The sequence below is a fragment of the Aplidium turbinatum genome, chromosome 6, assembly GCF_918807975.1.
Source record: "Aplidium turbinatum chromosome 6, kaAplTurb1.1, whole genome shotgun sequence".
Classification (NCBI taxonomy): Eukaryota; Metazoa; Chordata; class Ascidiacea; order Aplousobranchia; family Polyclinidae; genus Aplidium; species Aplidium turbinatum.
The window spans coordinates 23,100,009-23,117,167 of record NC_137477.1 but is presented as its reverse complement, the minus strand read 5'-3'; the positions used below and the strand labels follow the sequence as shown (position 1 = coordinate 23,117,167).

Here is a 17,159-nt window from a genome sequence, read left to right as displayed (position 1 = left end):
AAAAGTATAGTTTATGAAAAACTCATTTTACAAAAAATATTTCAAGTAAATTGATACTCAGTATAGCTTAAACTGCCCATCTAAACAATTCCGGTTTTGTTTACACATATTTATAACAATCTGGCTAAGAAAAGTTGCACCGCATTAAATATTTTTTTTACAAATTTAAAAAAAGAACAAGCAAACAACGAAGAATAATGCAAAATTCCAAAACAAAACCTCGTTATTAAACTTTTCATCAAATATTCTTATGATGTAGTTGATGATCCGATTAGGATAGTCTCCTACAATCAGCAGTTGTGAACTGAGCAAGTGACCAGTGGCGTACCTATGCAAAATGGCGCCCATGGCAAAGTTTAAATTTGCGCCCTTTTTAACAATTGACAAGCAAAACAAAGTAACCTCAGCGGGTTTAACATAATGTATTAAACACAAAACAAAATATATAACATAATGACTCTAACGTTTTCGACACGTATGTGTGTCACTGTGTCCTCATCAGAAATTAAATCTGCAATATACATAAAATAAAAAATTGTAAGATAAATTTGACTTTGCACTATAACTGTAGTCTGTAACGACACTCTCGACTGAAAAGCACAAACTGAACAAATGAACAAATGATACAAGAATGGTTAGCTTACGAATAAATTATATCGTGGGAAACAGTCAACATTGAGGTGGAAACTACAGGCATTGGACGAACAATCAGAACACACACAAAAGGAACGATGATGAGCCACAGGCGAATAACTGCCGGTTGAGAGATGGATTGTTACGTTTGATTCTGAAGGCTTCCATGATCTCAGGGATATGCATGATCTTAGTCTGAAAATCAGATCTGCCTCGAGAAATGATTTTAAATTGGTCGATCGAGACATTGTCAGTGCAAGTTTCACAAGAGGCGATGTGCTCTTTCATTGCACTTTTAGTTGTTAGGTTTGGGTTTTTTAACAATTTAAGTTAAATATTGCATGCAAGTCTTTTATGAACCATAGAGAAATAAGACAAAGTAACTTCAGCAGGTTTAACATGAAGTATTACATACACAAATATAACATAATTAAAAAATAAACTCAAACGTTTTCGACACGTACGTGTGTCCTCATCAGGAATTACATATCTGCAATATGTATAAAATGAAAATTGATGAGGACACACGTAGGCTACGTGTCGAAAACGTTAGAGTTTATTTTTAATTATGTTATATTTGTGTATGTAATACATCATGTTAAACCCGCTGAAGTTACTTTGTTTTATTTCTCTATGGTTCAACAAAGCAAACTCTCTACCAAAGCTTTATATTTTATGAACAAATCACAAAGAAAATAAATGTATTATTGCCGTTTTATAATGTTCAAAGGCAGTCACGTGAGATTGTTTCGTCGTGCAAGTTTTGTTCTCTCTGCGGAGCCAATCAATTTGATAGAATGGTGCGCTTTGTGCCTTCTTTCCAAGTTATTTCCCACATAAAAACTATAGAGATGGTCTCTATGGTTCAACAAAGCAAACTCTCTACCAAAGCTTTACATAAAAACTAGCTAACACGGCTTCCCCTTTTTTTTGATCTGACGCTGTGTATACTGCAGTGTAGCCTACTACCAAAAATTATTGGACATAAGTTTGTTATGACCTTCTAGTTACTACTGTTTGCTAATATCGTTGGTTTGTCGTATGTATCGTTAATGTCAATTGGTTGCTAGTATCTCATACTGGTCTTGTTTTAAATACAGATTAGGCCCTACCGCTACAAACCAACTAAGTTAAAGCGCGTCAATCTAGCCTACTTGTCCCCAAACGAAGGGTCGAAGCCTATTGTGGTTTAACTCTCGATTGACCGTGGCCGTAATAAAATGTTCCGCCTAAACAACAAAATAAGCAAAACTTTCCAGCAAATAAAATCATTGTATGAAATATTCATATGGACCATAACATCTTCAAATAGGCACATTATCATACGATAGTAGGCTATAGGCAAACCAAATTGACAATCTTACAAAAAAATTATATACAACATATTAAAACTGCAATTTCTTCGTAAATGAAACACTTTAGTTTGGAAGGTATGTTACATTAAGTTATTTGTTGCATGTGGTATATTACGATAGTAACTGGCGCTCGAAAGACACTATTCCATTGAAAGGAAGTTAGGTAAAAGTACGGTACGGGCGTATACTCATAAAGCCCAGCTTGTGAAGTTGTGAATGAACCTCAAAACTTCAGACTGATAAGTGCTAGGCAGCGCCAGCATAGAAAGTAAAAATAAGTCATACCTAACCTAATTCTTGACCTCAGAATTTCATATAATCATGCTTATAGGCTCAATAATACTTTTGCTGCTAATTTCTTCCTAGAACAGACTGAGTGCTTTGGTCAGGCCAAATTGAAGTCAAACAGATTACATTTATATATTCTTATAAAAATTAATATGTAAGTTCTGTTGCTACTTCTAAGCTTCAACTAATCGCTGCTTCGCGACTTTACTAAACTTCCAATTGTTGTTGACGGGGATGGCGCAGCGGATAAGGCGCTCGCTTTCCAATCACGCAATGCTGGTTCGACTCCCGGCTTCAGCTGGTTGTTGAAAAACACCGCTCACCTCTACCCAGGGTGTAATAAATTGGGTGGGCGTAGTTGCTGAAGGAAAGGCGGCCGAAAGAAAGGAACTGGCCACCCTACTCTCGTTAGTGCCGAAGGCTTAGTATAATGAGAACCTTATCTTCTCATCCCCCGATACCTACTTGATTGGATTCAAGTGTGGGACTCACCTTTTTATAGTAAAAGAGAGACTCCTTTTTGATCATTGTATTGGGCGCAAATTAGATTGTAAAGAAAGTGTAAGTCACAAATTTTGCTTTTACTAATCGATTTTTGCGCCCCTTTTAATGTGGCGCCCATGGCTCGAGCCATGCCTGCCACACCCTAGGTACGCTACTGCAAGTGACCACTAAGCTAGCAACATTTCAGAATGTGGCTGAAGTCCATAAATGATGAAACTGAGAAAGGAGCAACTGAGCAATTCGAAGCTTGGTATGTTACAAGTCAGCAAATTAAGTTTAGCAAGTGTAAGATCGTATAGCGGTGCGGGTTGTCTGATGTTAAAACACCTGATCTACACTGAGGTGATTCCACTTGAACTTGTCTGCTCGCATACCACCAAAAAGCTGGGATGATTGTTCTATGTTGGAAAAACGCGCAATTGTCTTCGAAGCACTCAATTTGTCCTCGTCAGGTCGCGGTTTTTCTCTGGGGAAAATAACCGTGACTTTACGAATACGAAAACGTATAATAATAATAAACATTTACCACAATATACAAGTAGACATCATACGTTTGGTATGTTAAACTTCATAAGAGATGTACGGCTGGTTAACAAATGAGACAAACTATGAATAAAATGAAAATCATATTTACCGGTTGTTGACAACCCCTTTTCCAGAATGCATTTACAAGGTGATACGCCTAAGCATTATATCACGACTAAATAGAATAGAATTATAGTTAACAAATACTCCAGAAAGTCTAATATAACCTTTCTTAAATTACGATCAAGAGTTCATTTCAATAGCTCAGTTAACAAATACAGTAATCTATTTCTAAACTGCTAAACAATTCTATCCAATAATACGTGTGAAATTGACACAAAGGAATGTTCGCGTAGCTGAGCTATTATTGCTGAATTAGAGAAATAACGCAAAGTTCTTCTATTTAAAGCCATGAATTAGGAAAAAGGCTATTCCTGATGCTGAATGTAAAAACGTTACAGTTGCATAAAAAGGCCGTTCGTTGACGTTGATGCTGAGTATTTCACAATACAACGAATCTTTAAGAAATTGACACAAAGAAATACGTTTAGAAACAAGCGAACCCATTTAGCATAGAATCAACGTCAAACTGTGCTATGCCAATGTATATACAGATGTAATCTCACAATAATTAATCAACTGAAAAGAATTCGACAACACAGGCTATTTTTGATGCGTTGAGAGATAAAAATAACACAATTTCAGAAATATGGGCGCCACTATATGACTAAAGAAGGCATAGACTCCTTTTGAGTCTGAAAACTGTCAGAATCTAAGATAGTTAATAGACTTGTTTTTTCCGGACGCTACAGACAAAGGGAGAATTTAAATGTTGTTTCTATAATCCAACAGACAACCAAATTTCCAGATAGGAAAGTTTTGATTTCGCTCACACAACTTTTATATTCACAAAAGTGATGTTACAGCAAGCAATGACCAAGCAAGTCTGAAGCTTGGTGAATCTCCTTTGCTGACTTTATTGGCTGAAATGTAGCCTAATTGCTGAGTTGAAACACTTGCTAATGCTGAGTTGTCTGACGATCGATTAGAATGCGTAGAAGTGTGATAAAATAATTGAAACAAAGTAGATGTTCTATATGTAGCCGACCCCTGCAACACTGCTTTGAGTTTATCTCTTACGGCAAACGGTACCTTTCTGCTTGCATGAACAACTGGAGGGACTGTCGAGTCGATTTTTATGGAATGTAAACCTGCAACGCAACCCAAACCATGAAAAACGTCATCATACTCCGCTATCAACTGAGTATAGTCGCAGGAGTTTACCGAAGCAACTTTACGAATAAGCTTTAAATCCTCACAGCACTTCAATCCAATCAGAGAAGAGGAGTTGGAAGCTGTCACAATTACAAATTCTATATTTAAAGCAAGCTTATTATAAGCAATTGATAGGTTGCACTTGTGATGAACTATGTGCTCAACGGATGGCCTGCATCCAAACCGCTGTGCGACGATGAGGCCAAAGTGTTTTGGAACTGTAGAAATGAACTAAGCGTCCATAAAAACGTTTTACTAAAGGGGACAAAACTTGTTATACCTAAAAGCTTGCAAAAAGCAATGTTAAAAAAAATTCACGAAGGCCATTTAGGACAAGAAAAGTGTAAATGTAGAGCACGTGAAGTGATGTTTTGGCCTGGAATTACTCGCGACATTGAAAATGTTGTATCAAGTTGTTCAACTTGTGCGTTATATAATCCTAAACATCAACGCGAACCTTTGCAATCTCATGAATCTTCAAAACTGCCGTTTGAAAAGGTGGGCATTGACTTGTGTAGTATTAATGGCAACAATTATCTTGTGCTGTGTGACTACTATTCGGGATATCCCGAAGTGTGCAAGTTACAAAATACTTTATCGCAGTGTGTGATTTCTCATTTAAAAGAAATATTTTCTCGCCATGGTGTTCCTACATGTGTTTTTTCCGACAATGGCCCACAATTTTCCAGTTATCTCTTTCAAGCGTTTGCTCAGACGTGGAATTTTCATCACGAAACCTCTAGCCCGTATTACGCCCGATCGAACGGCTTAGCCGAGCGAACAGTTCAAACTGTTAAAAATTTATTGAAAAAGTGTCTGTTGTCTGGTCAAGATGTAATGTTAGCACTGCTCATCTATCGATCTACGCCATTAAAATGTGGCTCATCTCCTTCATAGTTGCTTATGGCTCGGCGCTTGCGTAGTAACTTGCCCATGTCTGATGCATTGCTTCAATTTAGTGTTGTAAATCGTCCTTTTGCATTGGAAAAGCAGAAGCAAAAATTGTATTATGATCAACACACAAAGTCTCTACCCAATCTACAAAAAGATGATCGAGTTCGAGTATTCGATTTTAACGATCGTACCTGGTCTCAAAAAGGTGTTGTTTTAAAAATGGTTGCCCCAAGGTCCTATGAAGTTAAATTGAACAACGACGTAATTTGCAGGAGAAATCGTTGTCATATCCGAAAAGACTACAATTATGATTTACCCAATGTGAAGAAAGGCGTTCTTCCCGGCTATCAGCACAAGGCTGATTACTCACTAGCACAGCGAGCAGCAGTAACGCTTCGCTAACCAGAACGGTGTAGCTTCCACGCTAGCCATAAAGACCTCCAATTAAACGTTTAAGTTATTTTGGCAGCCGATTGTAGCATTGAATAGACAGCGATAGACACGTGTTTCGCCCATGAGGCTGGGCTCATCAGTATCGCACCGTATTCTTGCCACTTGAGTAATCGACCGCCGCTTTATCTATCGCTATCGCTGTCTATTCGATGCTACAATCGGCTGCCAAAATAACTTAAACATTTACCCAATGTGTTACCTTTATCGCCGCCTTTTATTTCGTCTGATCAACCCAGTAACGTGGTTTTACCTCGACGTTCAAATCGAAGTGTAAAATCTCCGAACAGATTAATTGAAACAACGTGAACTTGGGTGAAGGCCAAAGTTTATTAATACTTGCTCAACTGCAGGGCAAGATAGTAGTGGAGCCAACAATCCAGTAGGCTACATTTCTAATAAGTTATATTTTTTTCTCTTTGTATTGTACATTATCTTTTCTTTACAATTACTATTATTTGCTTCATTTTTTTGTTGGGGAAGATGTTCTATATGTAGCCGACCCCTGCAACACTGCTTTATTATTTTATTACGGTTGAATGCCTTCCACGTGTATTCATTGAACTTGAGGTCACCTGACCACCAGTTTGTCTGATGTAAGTGAATGACTGTGAGAACGGCTTCGTGCTAATAAAAGATATATATGCACAGATATTACAGTAGACAATATCACACTAAATCAATTTATTTATATTAGTTAATTTTAATTAATAATAATTTTTAATTAATAGCCTAGGCCTATTATTTATTTTAAATAAACTAACATTACAAAAGTTTGCCTTTAGTGCGAGTATTTAACATGTTCAACCTAATTGCCATAGGTTGAACTAGCTAGTCATAAGCGAATGGACACAGAGAAGCACTTAAACCAACAAATAAATTCTGGTGGTCTTTCTGTTGTTACTCCTATAAAAATAAAAGCTTTATAGTTACCGTATTTTAAACTTTGAAAAAAACCTTCTAAGTTATTTCTACAGAAATCCAGCTGTGATGATTAGGTCTAGGCTACAAACAAGAAGCATTGTTACGGGAGCCAAAAACTTTGCAAAAATCGACTAAAAATAGGCTACGATTTGTCAAAATTTTCTGTGGAACAGATCCCCAAAATCGACCTTTTGTCTTTTCGAATTTTCCATTTTGTAAAGACTTATTTAGTAGGATATCTGCTTTAGGCTACCGGTACTCAACTAATGTTAGCAAAGGTCCATTTTGACAAGTTGAATATTTCTGCGGTCCGGTGAATATTTCACATGCAACCACGAAAATTAAATACCAGTAGGCCTACGAGCACCGAAACACTTTTCAGGTAGTATTTAACACGACTTGGATTTTTGTCTGACACAAAGAAATAAAAAAAGGAAAAAATGTATTGTGTTTTTTTGTACTGTAGCCATAGACACCTTGAATAGGCTACACATCAGAGAAGACAGAACTGAATTTATCTTTTAGTTTTGAATTTGATGCCCACCGTAGCAGAAAAACTCTGCTACTACTTCTATCTCTGTCAAAGGTCCAAACGTGGAATTGACGGCATGGGGCTGTTCCAACACCGCCTTTGAAGGAGTCAGAAAACGCTGCGGGAGGAGATAAAAGAAGCAATAAAATAGCGTTTACACGATAGGCTCATAGCCTGTATCCCATTCTATTCTCAACATGGTCTTAGACGAGGTGGATTAACGTTGTGGACACATATCACAAACAGCAAAAGCTCGTATGGTTTAAAGGAGTTTTAGAGGCCTACAGCTTATTCCATCGTTGGTTTGCCTTTGAAGGGAGTTAAAAATATCAATAATCTTTTGGTGCCTGCAATCATTTTGTTTCACTGATCAGTGCATGCTGTTACATTATCATGATCGCTCGTGCACACTCAGCGCGAGATTTGGTAAATTGTAGCCTGGACTAAAACGTAATAAAGCAGAAAATTCGCTTGGACTAAGTCCGAGTTTTCACATGCGAAATTCACATGGAGCGTAATTAACGAAATTTTGCTTGTGCCTTTTGTTCTTTGGCACGAAACGATGTGCAGTGTTTGATTCACTTCCTTTCAGCGTGGTTCCTTCAGGGTTAAATCCGGCTGTCTAAAGTGATACTAAAATGTCGTGCTGATACTATACTGTAGAAACACAACGGTAACAAATACTTTAATTTGTGCAATCTAACAACCACGGAGAGCATTTATTGAATAGAATAGGCGATGCAGCTGACCACATATGGTAACACACATTTCATGAAACACGTCTGAGTCATTGCCAGTACGCTTTATACAGTGTCGTAGACAATTCACAGGCAGATAGCTTGTGATATGCCATATCCACCTTATCCAAGATTTTTGCGAGTGAAACGTTATTTCTCCGCTGTCAAATATTGATGGAAGCCTTGCGACTCTCTTATTAAATCACCCCAAACGAGAGAGGATTCGCACTTTGGACAAGTGCCTTCTACTGGTAGAAGCTGAAAAGGACTTTCGTTCTGCAAAAAATGCTTTGCAAGACAAGTCAAGTGACACGTCATTGTGCAACCTTCATGCAAACAAAGTACAGGTTTTTCATCACTTATTTTTTTGGAACATAGAAAGCATAAAAAATCCATCTGCGTACTTTGAGAATTATGAACAACAGGCGTCGATGACTCGGTTTTACCCGAAGCGTAAGTTTTTGTTTTGGTGACTTTAATTCGCGCGAGCAAAGGTAAAAATTCTTCTTCATCATCATCATCGTTGTCATTGGATTTTGATTCGTCTTGTGGTTTTGTAGTCATTGCAACATCGTCATCCATCAATTCAGACTTGTGCTTTTTTACTTTGGCAGTGACAGGACCATACGCGATAGGCATGTGAGGTGGCAAAAGGTGTTCGAGATCAACAGCATATTCTTGCTTCAGCCATCGCACGACAATGGGCAATCTACGAGAAAACATCACGCACTGTTACGGAAATGCGTCATATTACTTCGACTCAGCAACTGGAACAGAACCTACAGTAGAGTATTTATAAAATTATGTCGTAGCATACATCTTCGAACTGAAAAAGCCTTCTTTGGAATACGTTTGTAAAATACGATTTTCCGCACACAACAGTGACCGCTGCAAGTAAAAACGATTTCAGTAATTGAGAGCTTTTCTGAATTTGCCGTAACTATTTTTACCCACCATCTGAAACTAGTCACACGTTTTGTGGGAGTTTAAGTTACCAACGTTCACAGAACAACGGACATGAATTGATGATCCTGTGTTGATTTAAATATGAAATGAGACTAAAGGGCAAAGTCTGAGCAGTTTCGTTGGTTGTGTGCTCAGGCAAAGCACTTCAAGGTATGTTTGTTCAGTCATGGAACACATAAGCCGATTATGTTGAAGTCATACCGCTTTAAATGTACGCACGGCTGCACCACAATGTACACCACCACTGAAACTTTTGGGCAAACGCAATGTATTGAGAAAAGAAAAACAGCAACGTAGGCTACAACTAATAAGTATGTCTTCTTTGGAAAAGTGCAAAGCAAGCATAAACGCATTCAAATTTCATTTTCAACAAACCGTAGGTATCAAAAAAGAGATTTAAAACATATAATTGCGTTTAACAGAGAACAACTTGACTCCAAAATCACTCTACAGCTACCACACTACTAAAACAAACAAAACAACATTTGATTGAAATTACTTTTTCCAAGGTGCTTGACAGAGCATGCTCGTCATCACACGAACGCGATATTGAAAACTCGATTCCGTTCGCGACTTAGACTTCACGTGACGTAATCTCCTCGATCTGTCGGGGTTTTGCCATGCCCATTCAAACTGCATCAACAAATGCTATGAAACATGCGTTCATACATAGCTTCAATACTGAAGTTGAGCATGCATTGTCCTATTACATTTCTTGTTAAATTTATGTAAATATTGACCTGGCCAGGTATCGAACGCATGTCTGCCGGTTCAGAAGTAAAATGTTACGGCCCTGACTGGTAAACCAGTTTGGCACGCAACTTTAAATTCAATATCCACCATGGGGGTCTGCTACTATTCGGTGAGTCCGATTCGGTGAGTCCGATTCGGTGAGAGCCTTTTTCGGTGAGAGCCTTTTTCGGTGAGAGCTTTATTCGGTGAGTTTTTTGAATTTTTTTTTGAAAATTATTGGGTACCGTAGCCTCATTAAAACCCTTAACCCCAAACCCCCTAACTCCTAACCCAAACCCCCAAAAAACCCTAAGCCCCCAAAAAACCCTAAACCCCCAAAAAACCCCAAACCCCCAAAAAACCCCAAACCCCCAAAAAACCCCAAACCCCCAAAAAACCCCAAAAAAACCCCAAACCCCCAAAAAACCCCAAAACCCCAAACCCCCAAAACCGCAAACCCAAACCCCCAAAAAACCCCAACCCCAAACCCCCTAACCCCAAACACCCCAAAACCGCAAACTCCAACCCCCAAAAACCCCCTAACCCCAAAAACCCTCAACCCCAAACCCCCAACCCCAACCTCAAAAACCCCCAACCCCAAAAACCCCCATACCCCCTAACCCCAAAAACCCCCAACCCCCTAACCCCAAAAACCCCCAACCCCCTATCCCCTAACCCTATAACGGCAATGATAATTAGGCTACGGCGCGCAATAATTTAAAAAAAAAAAACTCACCGAATAGGGCTCTCACCGAAAAAGGCTCTCACCGAATCGGGCCATTCCGCCACCATGGGTATGTTTATTTTAACGATTTCAATAAACGACACTATGTCAAATACAAGCATAGCGAGTTACAGTTGAAATCTCCATCGCATCAGTTTGAGCGCAAAAACTACTAGAATGTAAATAACTACGAAGTGTTTCTAGGGTACAGCAGATTATGTTCTAGTCTTATATGAAGTAGTAACAGCACGTACATTTGACAATAAAGACCAAAAATGTCTTGCAACTTACCCTCAAAGCAGCAATATCAGATGGAAAACCGTGTACTATCAATGCCATGTCCCATGGTCCTCTGCCACTTGTTTTCCAAGCCCCGCCCTGTGAAGATATCAACACAATACCACTTTCACGTGTCATTGACATTCCATAATCAATAATCATGTTATAGTGGCTAGAAGGTTACGCAGGAGTAAACGTGTAAAAGGAAGTGACCAAGCCCATGGCTGTTATCATACCAATCCAAGCGATCTATCGAGTATGCATGTTAATGTACTGATGAAATCTGAACGTCCAACAGTGTGCCACTGAATGCAAATTATAAAGTCAAAGTATATAAGTAGAATTAATTTCACAGGAGTGTTTCTACCACAAACAGATTTCCATGCAGAGAAAATTCCAAGATTTCGCAGCCGTGCTGGCCACTTATCATTCTGCTCACACAATTATTCAAACACGTTTTTAAACCCTTCAAGTTTAGCCACCTTTTCCGCTTGTTTGGCGTGCTGGTGTATTAAATTATAAACCGGTAATACCTTCTTTGTCTTGAATACGGAAAGAACGATATGGTTCAAACTTATTTACTGTTATACGCATAGTACATGCTTTGAAAAATAACATGACAAATATGCAGATAAGGTTACATCTACGTAAATAGCTTACTTTCACTTAGAAATGATTTGTAGGAAAATAGCTTGGTTAGGGTTCAAATTGCTCTCATGAAAAATAGTTTTCAAAATTTTTCAAAAACAAAAACGTTTGCTGAACAAGAGTTTAGTTTCTACACTTTGAGCTCTTAATTATATTTCAATCATGTTCACTGTATTTTGACAGTCTCTGTAATTAAAAAAGAGATACCTTGTGTTTTCCTGCATTGTGTTGTCCAATTCGACGCTCGGGGTTAACTGTAAATCCAATGTATGTTCTTCCTTTAAATTTCGGATTCTTACAATACAACAAATAGCAACCAAAAAAATTGTCAATAGCAATTACCATGATCTTTGTACAAACAAAATACAAAATGTCTGAAGCCTCACTAACAAATGTTTATTGGTAGTAAAGCTCTAAGTTCATTCCGTCATGAATCTCATAATCGCCCAGAGTGATGTGATCTTTAAATATGGTGTACCACTTCTTTAAAACAATCTTATCGTTTCTGGTTCCGGTTTGGGCCGCAATGAGTTTCTTTAAATCTCCAATTGTGTCGTCTTCATTGCATTTTACTCTCACCTTTTTTCCCAATCTATCATTGCATGTCACTTCAATCATACTTCATCAAATTATCTATGCTGTGTTGCAACAGTTTTCTAAAAAAATATAGCGCAATTTGAAACTACACAATCGAGACAAAGTCTGGTCCCTCAGTGGAGCCCACTACATGAAACTATCACACAACATGGTTTCGACTTTACTCTTAACAGAAAATAGTAGGGGGTGATCAAAGGGGAGCAAGTCTTTTAGGCGCTGACAGTTAGGCGCTGGTCTAATAGGCGCGCACACTGTGGCATCTGGATATTTAGGTGCGGAGCACTGTGGCGCCCGGTCATTTAGGTGCTATTCCTAGTAAAGTATGTACATTGTATCAGCATGGCAGCTTGCCAGAAAATTATATCCTGGCTTCCGTGAATGAAGCTGCTTAAACCGGCAATGCTTTTCACACAAAATGTTTCTCGATCAAAAAGACTGTAGGTTAAATTACGTAAACTTTTTGCTTAAAATTTTCCAAATTTTCTCCATAATCATTCTGCTGTACCTCCTAAAGCATTGCGCGCAGAAACGAAGTAAAATTTTTCTCATGTGCAGAATTGTTTTGGCATTCGATTAAACTACATATATTTTCAAATTATTTTATCATGCTTGGGTAGTAGAGTGGTTCAAAAAAATACAATTTTCTCGGAATCTTCCTCCACAAGGCTTAAAATGTGCCATTTCCCCATAGAAGTGCCCTTGCAAAAAATTAGACTGATTGGAAGTCGTTGAAAGGTCAATCAGATTTTCACTTTTTTACCACATTCTGCCTATGCCAAACCCTATCGCACACAGGCCGATATTGTGTACAAGAATTACAGAGGGGGAAATGCCCGCTATCACCTTGAAAACCACAGCAGAGAATGAGCTAGACTTCTATATGATGCAGAATTAAACTTAGTGTGTATGTAAACAGATTTATTAACTTAACACCCAACAAAGCAAAAATCTTATTTCCATACTAAACTATCGGCAATTCGGCATCTACCATTATTATTGAAAAACACTCAAAACCGGCAGTAGTCTCATCAGTCATCACTTCAATCATTTTCATGAGACTCAGAAACAGTACCAGTACCTACTGCAGTTAGTAAGCATCCACAGGAAAAGGTTTCCGGTGCCAACCAAAGCAACCCTTAATCTCAACAAAGCCTGAAATGAGACTGTGACGAAAACAGTGGCCGAATGTCATATCTGATTTAACACCACAGTCCTTGATGCTAACATTGTATTTTAATTCATTTATCGTGATATGGATGTCTCTTTGTGATAAAAGCAAATTGTATTATGCTTAAACTTATTTAACCTGTCAAAATAATTTAGCACCTTTAGATCTAGTGCCTTTCTAAGAAAACTTCCTTCCTCCCTCCTTATCACATGTCCATACCATCTTACTCCATTTGCCCTTGCCAGTTGGTCTATGGTCTCTTTCATCTCTAGCATATCCAACAATTCTTCAGTCCTTTTTTCCCTTCTCGTTTTCACCCCACACATTGCTCTCAGTCTCACCATTGACCTTTCCGTTCTTCTCAGGATTGCCAGTTCACTCTCTCTCAATACCCATGTCTCGCTACCATATAGCATTGCAGGCCGCACACAGCTCCGATATACTTTTCCTTTCATCCTTAGTGAAAATTTTCTGCCATACAACATTTCCCCACATTCCCTGAACTTTGCCCAGCCCAATCTTGCCCTTGTTGTCACCGCTGCTTCACATCCACCACTTCCATTTATCCGATCACCCAAATAACAGAAGTCTGTCACTGTTTCGATGCCATGGCAGAACTCATCATCATGGCCTTCCACTTCATTCCTTCCTTTACTGCATTTCCCACAAACAAAACACTTCGCCAATCTTGTTGCGGCTCTCTTGACATTAGCACATCTTGCATGTACCCACTTTCCACATTCCTTGCATTGCATTGAATTTCTCATCACTCTCTTGCCACATATTCCACAGGGATCTACTTTGCTCTCAACAACTGTTCCTTCTGCTCCACTCACCATCACTTTTGTTTTTGTTTTTTTCATTTTATAATAGCAGAGTTACATTAAGATTTGTGATCTTGCAAAACAGCAAAAAGCAAAATAAATTGCATCAGTTGATGAGTTGAGATAAAATTTCGCATTTTTGTTTTCTTTCTATACAAGGCAATACCGGAAATGACAAGAGGGTTTATTCAGCAAAAAAATTCTCTTTTTTTAGTTGATACCCATTGCCATAAGCTGTATACTGGTACTGGCATAGCTTCCATTAAAGGTTCTATACTTTGAAACGACATTTACATCATCAAAATAAAACCAAGCACCAAGTCAACAAAAGCTGCAAAATTAACATCGCTACGTTGTCTCCAGACGTTGAAGAAATGTTAATAAGGCAAATGTTGTTGGTTGGATAGAAACGCAAGGGCATGATCGATGACATTTGAGTCAAGATTTAAAATGATCGTTCAGTGAAATTGCCAATAATTGAGGAAAAAACAAGCTATTGAAATGTTAGGCTGGAGATAGACTAAGCACGCAGAAGGTTTACCACATCGCAACGAAGAGAGGTAAAAGTGCCATGAAACAAGCTTAGTTTCAGCACATAGAACTTGTAACATTTATGTAATAACTGAGGAAGAGTAAAAATCGATGGGTAATAATAACAAGACTACGAAGCACAACTTTGTTTTAGCATAAACAGAACACAAAGTTCTTCTGAAGTGGATTCTATCATCACATGGTAGTTGTCTTCTTCTTTCGTTTGAGACTAGATCAAATTGTCAAAACTGTTGGTAGTTGTCAAAACTCATAAAAACATTTTTTCCCAAAAACAATGAGGCTGTCACCAGAGTTCAAACAACGTTATTTTGATGCTGCTTTAGGTAATAAAGATTTATCTTTCGTTTGACTTGACTTTGATGAGTCACTTTGGGATTTTGATGTCTTGGAACTTCTTCTGTCTGATGATGTGCCTCTGTTTGATGTATGGTTTGAATTGCTATCTCCTGATTTAGCACCAGCTTTGCTTTTACTTATTCGTGGTTTGGTTTGTTTTGCAGATGAACTAGAATCAGTTAAAGTTTTCTTGTCAGTTAAAGTTTTCTTGTCTTGTTTATCATCGCTGCTCTTTTTCGTTGCATATTTTGAATGAGGAGCAATGCCTTTCAAGACATCTAAGACTGCTTTAGGATGAACGTCCATGTTTAAAAGATCAAACATTATGCGGAAAACTTGGGGATCTATTGTGACACCTGCATAGTAGCAAAGCTCCCACAAATCAGTCTCCTCAGCATTCAAAGTAGTACTACGGCGGATAGAACTATTTCCAGTCGTGGCAGCTTTTGTGGAAGACATATTAGAAGGTTTCTCCATTGCAAATCGAACAAATTAAGCTGAACTTTTTAAAATAAGAGCTAAGCTAAGAAAATATTTCGAATAATAAGTTTCTGTGAAGAAAAAATTATCATAAACGTCATCCTTAAGCATTTATTCTTTTGCATGTATTTGGTTACATCAGACTGCAATCAAACAATGAAGTAGAAAAAGGAAAAAAGACTCAATATCAGTGGCAATTAGCTGTGTTTTATTTTTATATTAAAAGCATGATTGGTGAAGATTTTTCTTCGGTACTCAGGTCAGGAAATGCAGGGTTGAGTGTTTAAATAAAATATTCACACAGATTAAATTAAACAACGCATTAAACAACGACTCACTGACTTCAATACCATTCGTCATAGCACATGACTAGTAGGCTAGGGTGTTTTTAATTTTCTCATATCTAAGTTTGATTTGTACAGGGCACCAGGTTGTTACAATTGGTAAGAAAATAATGTCTTTCAAATTTCAAGAAGTTATTTCAACATTTACAACTTGCGCAAGGAGGTTGAAAAATTTGCAAAATCAATAAAACAAGCAACTTTACAACACGCAACCAAATAACCAGCTTTATTCAGTACTTTTAATATGCACGCATTTCAGGCACGTTTATAGGATAACAAAGCAAATATAGCAACAAAGCAACTATTCCTCTAACAACCTTTACGCCGTGTTTCACCCATAGCCGAGATGATCAGAAGCAGTGGCGTATTTAGAAAGCTTATTGGGGGGGGGGGGGGGCAATACATTGTGTCAGTCAGCCGTGTAGCGGTCCAGAATCGCCACAAATACCAACATATGATATTTGAACGGCCCCATACTTTAAATCAAGAGCGATTCCGCAGAAGTAAGTTACTGTTCCAATCAATGAACCAACAAAAGATATCAAACACTTCAGAACATCGCATTAAACTACGGAAAATTTTCTTCGATGATGCTCCACCACCTTCAGAACGTACTGTTTCCGCTACTCATCTCTGGTCAATGTCGAATTGAACTCTGTCATAAGCGCCACTCCTCGTTCTGCCAAATCGTTTGTCACCCTCAGGGCAGAAACTGTTTCCTTGGCACTTCGGTATGCCTCATTTTCAGCCCAGTATTTAGGATCAAGGGTTAAGAAGCTTTAAATGTCTAGACCAGGGGTCGGCAACCTACGGCCCGCGGGCCGGATCCGGCCCGCCAAGCAAAATTATCCGGCCCGCAGCATTTTTGCAAATTGTAGTTGGCGGGCCAAAACGAACATCCCATTATTTTATGCTGCCATTTGGTTTTACATAACCGAATTAAGATTACTAAATGTTATGTAAAACTTGGGCAATTTTTACTTTTCCATATTTATCCGTAACGCTCACTTGTAATCACATAGCCTGTGTACTTATGCCGCAACAATGCTTAGTTAGGGCATTGTCGCCATTTTGAATTTCCTTGATATTCTTTCTCTGCGAACTGCATTTTAGAGAGAGCGACGTTGCAGGCCTGACAGATAGTTTGATAGATTTGAAGTTTTAAGAATTAGTTTGTTTGAAGGTTGATAATTTAGAAATATGTGTAGCTTAGGAAGCAGGAATTGGCCTTTTTAGTGACAGCCGGTCCAGACTTTTAAATTACTTTATTTTTTAGAGTTATAATTTACTCCCAGTTCCATTTTTCAGTTTTTTTCAACAAGTGATTCTTGTCTTTGAAGAATTTGCTGCTTGTTAGAATCCACCAAGCATAGGAAATTATCACAAAGCGCC

At 38.2% G+C, this 17,159-nt stretch overlaps 2 protein-coding genes across 2 annotated transcripts; both read right to left on the bottom strand.

The window, feature by feature from the left end:
- Positions 1-8,084: 8,084 nt before the first annotated feature.
- Positions 8,085-11,955, bottom strand: LOC145771656 (structure-specific endonuclease subunit slx1-like). Its single transcript, XM_082583385.1, has 4 exons — positions 11,674-11,955; positions 10,831-10,917; positions 9,583-9,716; positions 8,085-8,826 (listed from the first exon to the last, which is right to left on the bottom strand). The coding sequence occupies exons 1-4, from the start codon at positions 11,809-11,811 to the stop codon at positions 8,268-8,270; spliced, it is 918 nt and encodes a 305-aa protein (XP_082439511.1). The 5' UTR covers positions 11,812-11,955; the 3' UTR covers positions 8,085-8,267.
- Positions 11,956-14,218: 2,263 nt separating this feature from the next.
- Positions 14,219-16,927, bottom strand: LOC145771657 (uncharacterized). Its single transcript, XM_082583386.1, has one exon. It carries the CDS (start codon positions 15,418-15,420, stop codon positions 14,911-14,913), a length of 510 nt encoding a protein of 169 aa, XP_082439512.1. The 5' UTR covers positions 15,421-16,927; the 3' UTR covers positions 14,219-14,910.
- Between the last annotated feature and the right edge of the window lie 232 nt (positions 16,928-17,159).

Bases quoted from the DNA above. Each gene is read 5' to 3' on its own strand.
- LOC145771656 (XM_082583385.1), bottom strand. From the start codon at position 11,811: ATGGTAATTGCTATTGACAATTTTTTTGGTTGCTATTTGTTGTATTGT. The intron at 10,918-11,673 runs GTATCTCTTTTT...ATATCTTCACAG, and splicing joins ACAATGCAGGAAAACACAAG to GGCGGGGCTTGGAAAACAAG. The intron at 8,827-9,582 runs GTAATTTCAATC...GTTTTCTCGTAG, and splicing joins TGTCAAGCACCTTGGAAAAA to ATTGCCCATTGTCGTGCGAT.
- LOC145771657 (XM_082583386.1), bottom strand. From the start codon at position 15,420: ATGGAGAAACCTTCTAATATGTCTTCCACAAAAGCTGCCACGACTGGA.